General features: G+C 40.4%; 1 protein-coding gene across 1 annotated transcript; it reads right to left on the bottom strand.

The window, feature by feature from the left end:
- Positions 1-801, bottom strand: LOC108980991. Its single transcript, XM_018952060.1, has one exon. The coding sequence runs from the start codon at positions 799-801 to the stop codon at positions 1-3; it is 801 nt and encodes a 266-aa protein (XP_018807605.1).
- Positions 802-1569: the final 768 nt, after the last annotated feature.

Here is a 1569-nt window from a genome sequence, read left to right as displayed (position 1 = left end):
CTACTTTCCACATTGAAAGCAATTTACACTCAGTTTCTTCTGATTCTTGCCTTGGAAGTAACTTTGTTTTCTTCCAAAGTCATTCTTTCTCTTCCGGTTTTCATATCCAGATTTCTTGAGTTGTCCAATTTTGTGAGTCTTTCCTTCCTCTACCATATGCATATTAGAGGTCAAAGAGTCACGCTCTTCTTTACCATCTCTGAGCCTTATTTCCTCTTCTATACGAAGATGTTGGCTTAGATCTTCCAGAGACATTTCCTCCTTTCTATGCTTTAGACTTCTTTTGTAGTCTTTCCATGATGGAGGAAGTTTATTGATAATGGATGAAACCGATATAAAATCATCCATCTTCATATTGTGTTGAGTGAATTGATCAAGAATATGCATAATTTCATTGAGTTGTTCAACAATAGGCCTAGAGTCTACCATTTTATAACTGAAAAATTTGGTAGCCAGAAATTTCTTACTTGTAGCATCTTCTAAAAGATACTTAGCCTCAAGTGCGTCCCACAGATCCTTGGCTGTTGCTTTGTTCTGGTACGCGTCGAACAATGTGTCAGACATTGCATTGCAGATGTGACCCTTGCAGATGTAGTCGTCTTGTTCCCACTTGATTCTTGCCCGACTTTGAGCAATTGTCTCATCCTCATTTGCAGGCGGCCTAGGAGTGGTTAGAACATACACCACTTTAAGACTGGCCAGGAGAAAGTGCATCTTCTTTTGCCAGCGTCGAAAATTGGCTCTATCAAAACGTTCGAGTTTAACAAAATCCGCAGCAAACTCTCTCAAACTATGTGCCATTAGTAATCGATTATTGTCTTAAGATTGTTGGTACAAATGGGGCAGCAAAAAAAAAAAACAATAGTCAGAGAAAGTTTGCTTCAAGGCACGTTACAATGTCGCTTTCCTTAAGACAATATTCGCCCCCACCAATAACGGTATGCACACGGGTTACAAGCGAATTTACCTCCAAGATACAATGAAGCCCAGAACAAGTCTGTTTGTCTAACTGCGTTATGCACGAAATTAGACTCCGAATACCCTCAGATTTTGCTATTCAACCAAGAAAATTAGAAATCTGTTCTCTCGAGAACAAACAGATTCTAACAAGTTCTAATAATATGAATAAGTGAAGAACTTGGGATAGAGAGAGAATTCGAAATTATATTCTGTCATCTTCAAATGGCAGACCAATGGGTCTATTTATAGATAACCAAAGGTTGTGAACGAAAAGTTATAACTCTTTGTATTTCTGAAAACTATTCAGAACCAGTACATATATTGTGCTTGTTGCCAAAGGACACAACAGTTGGACTTAGTCCAATGGTTGCCTTGCTTCCACTCGAACTGTTTGTCACCAGTTCGAATCACCGGGTGCGCGCTTGGGAAATTAAATTTGTTTTGTTTCTAAGCATCGCAGCGCCTTGCGCAAGGAGCCCCTCCTGATGCGTTGCTACGCCTCGTGCATGCCCGCATGCAGTGCGTCCTTGAGCCCATGCGTTGCATGCCTCTTGGGCCTCTTCATAAATCATTAAAATAATGAAGAGGTGTGACTCGAACCCATCCCAT

The sequence above is a fragment of the Juglans regia genome, chromosome 3, assembly GCF_001411555.2.
Source record: "Juglans regia cultivar Chandler chromosome 3, Walnut 2.0, whole genome shotgun sequence".
Classification (NCBI taxonomy): domain Eukaryota; kingdom Viridiplantae; phylum Streptophyta; class Magnoliopsida; order Fagales; family Juglandaceae; genus Juglans; species Juglans regia.
This window is presented reverse-complemented; position numbering and strand designations above follow the sequence as displayed.

Bases quoted from the DNA above. Each gene is read 5' to 3' on its own strand.
- LOC108980991 (XM_018952060.1), bottom strand. From the start codon at position 801: ATGGCACATAGTTTGAGAGAGTTTGCTGCGGATTTTGTTAAACTCGAA.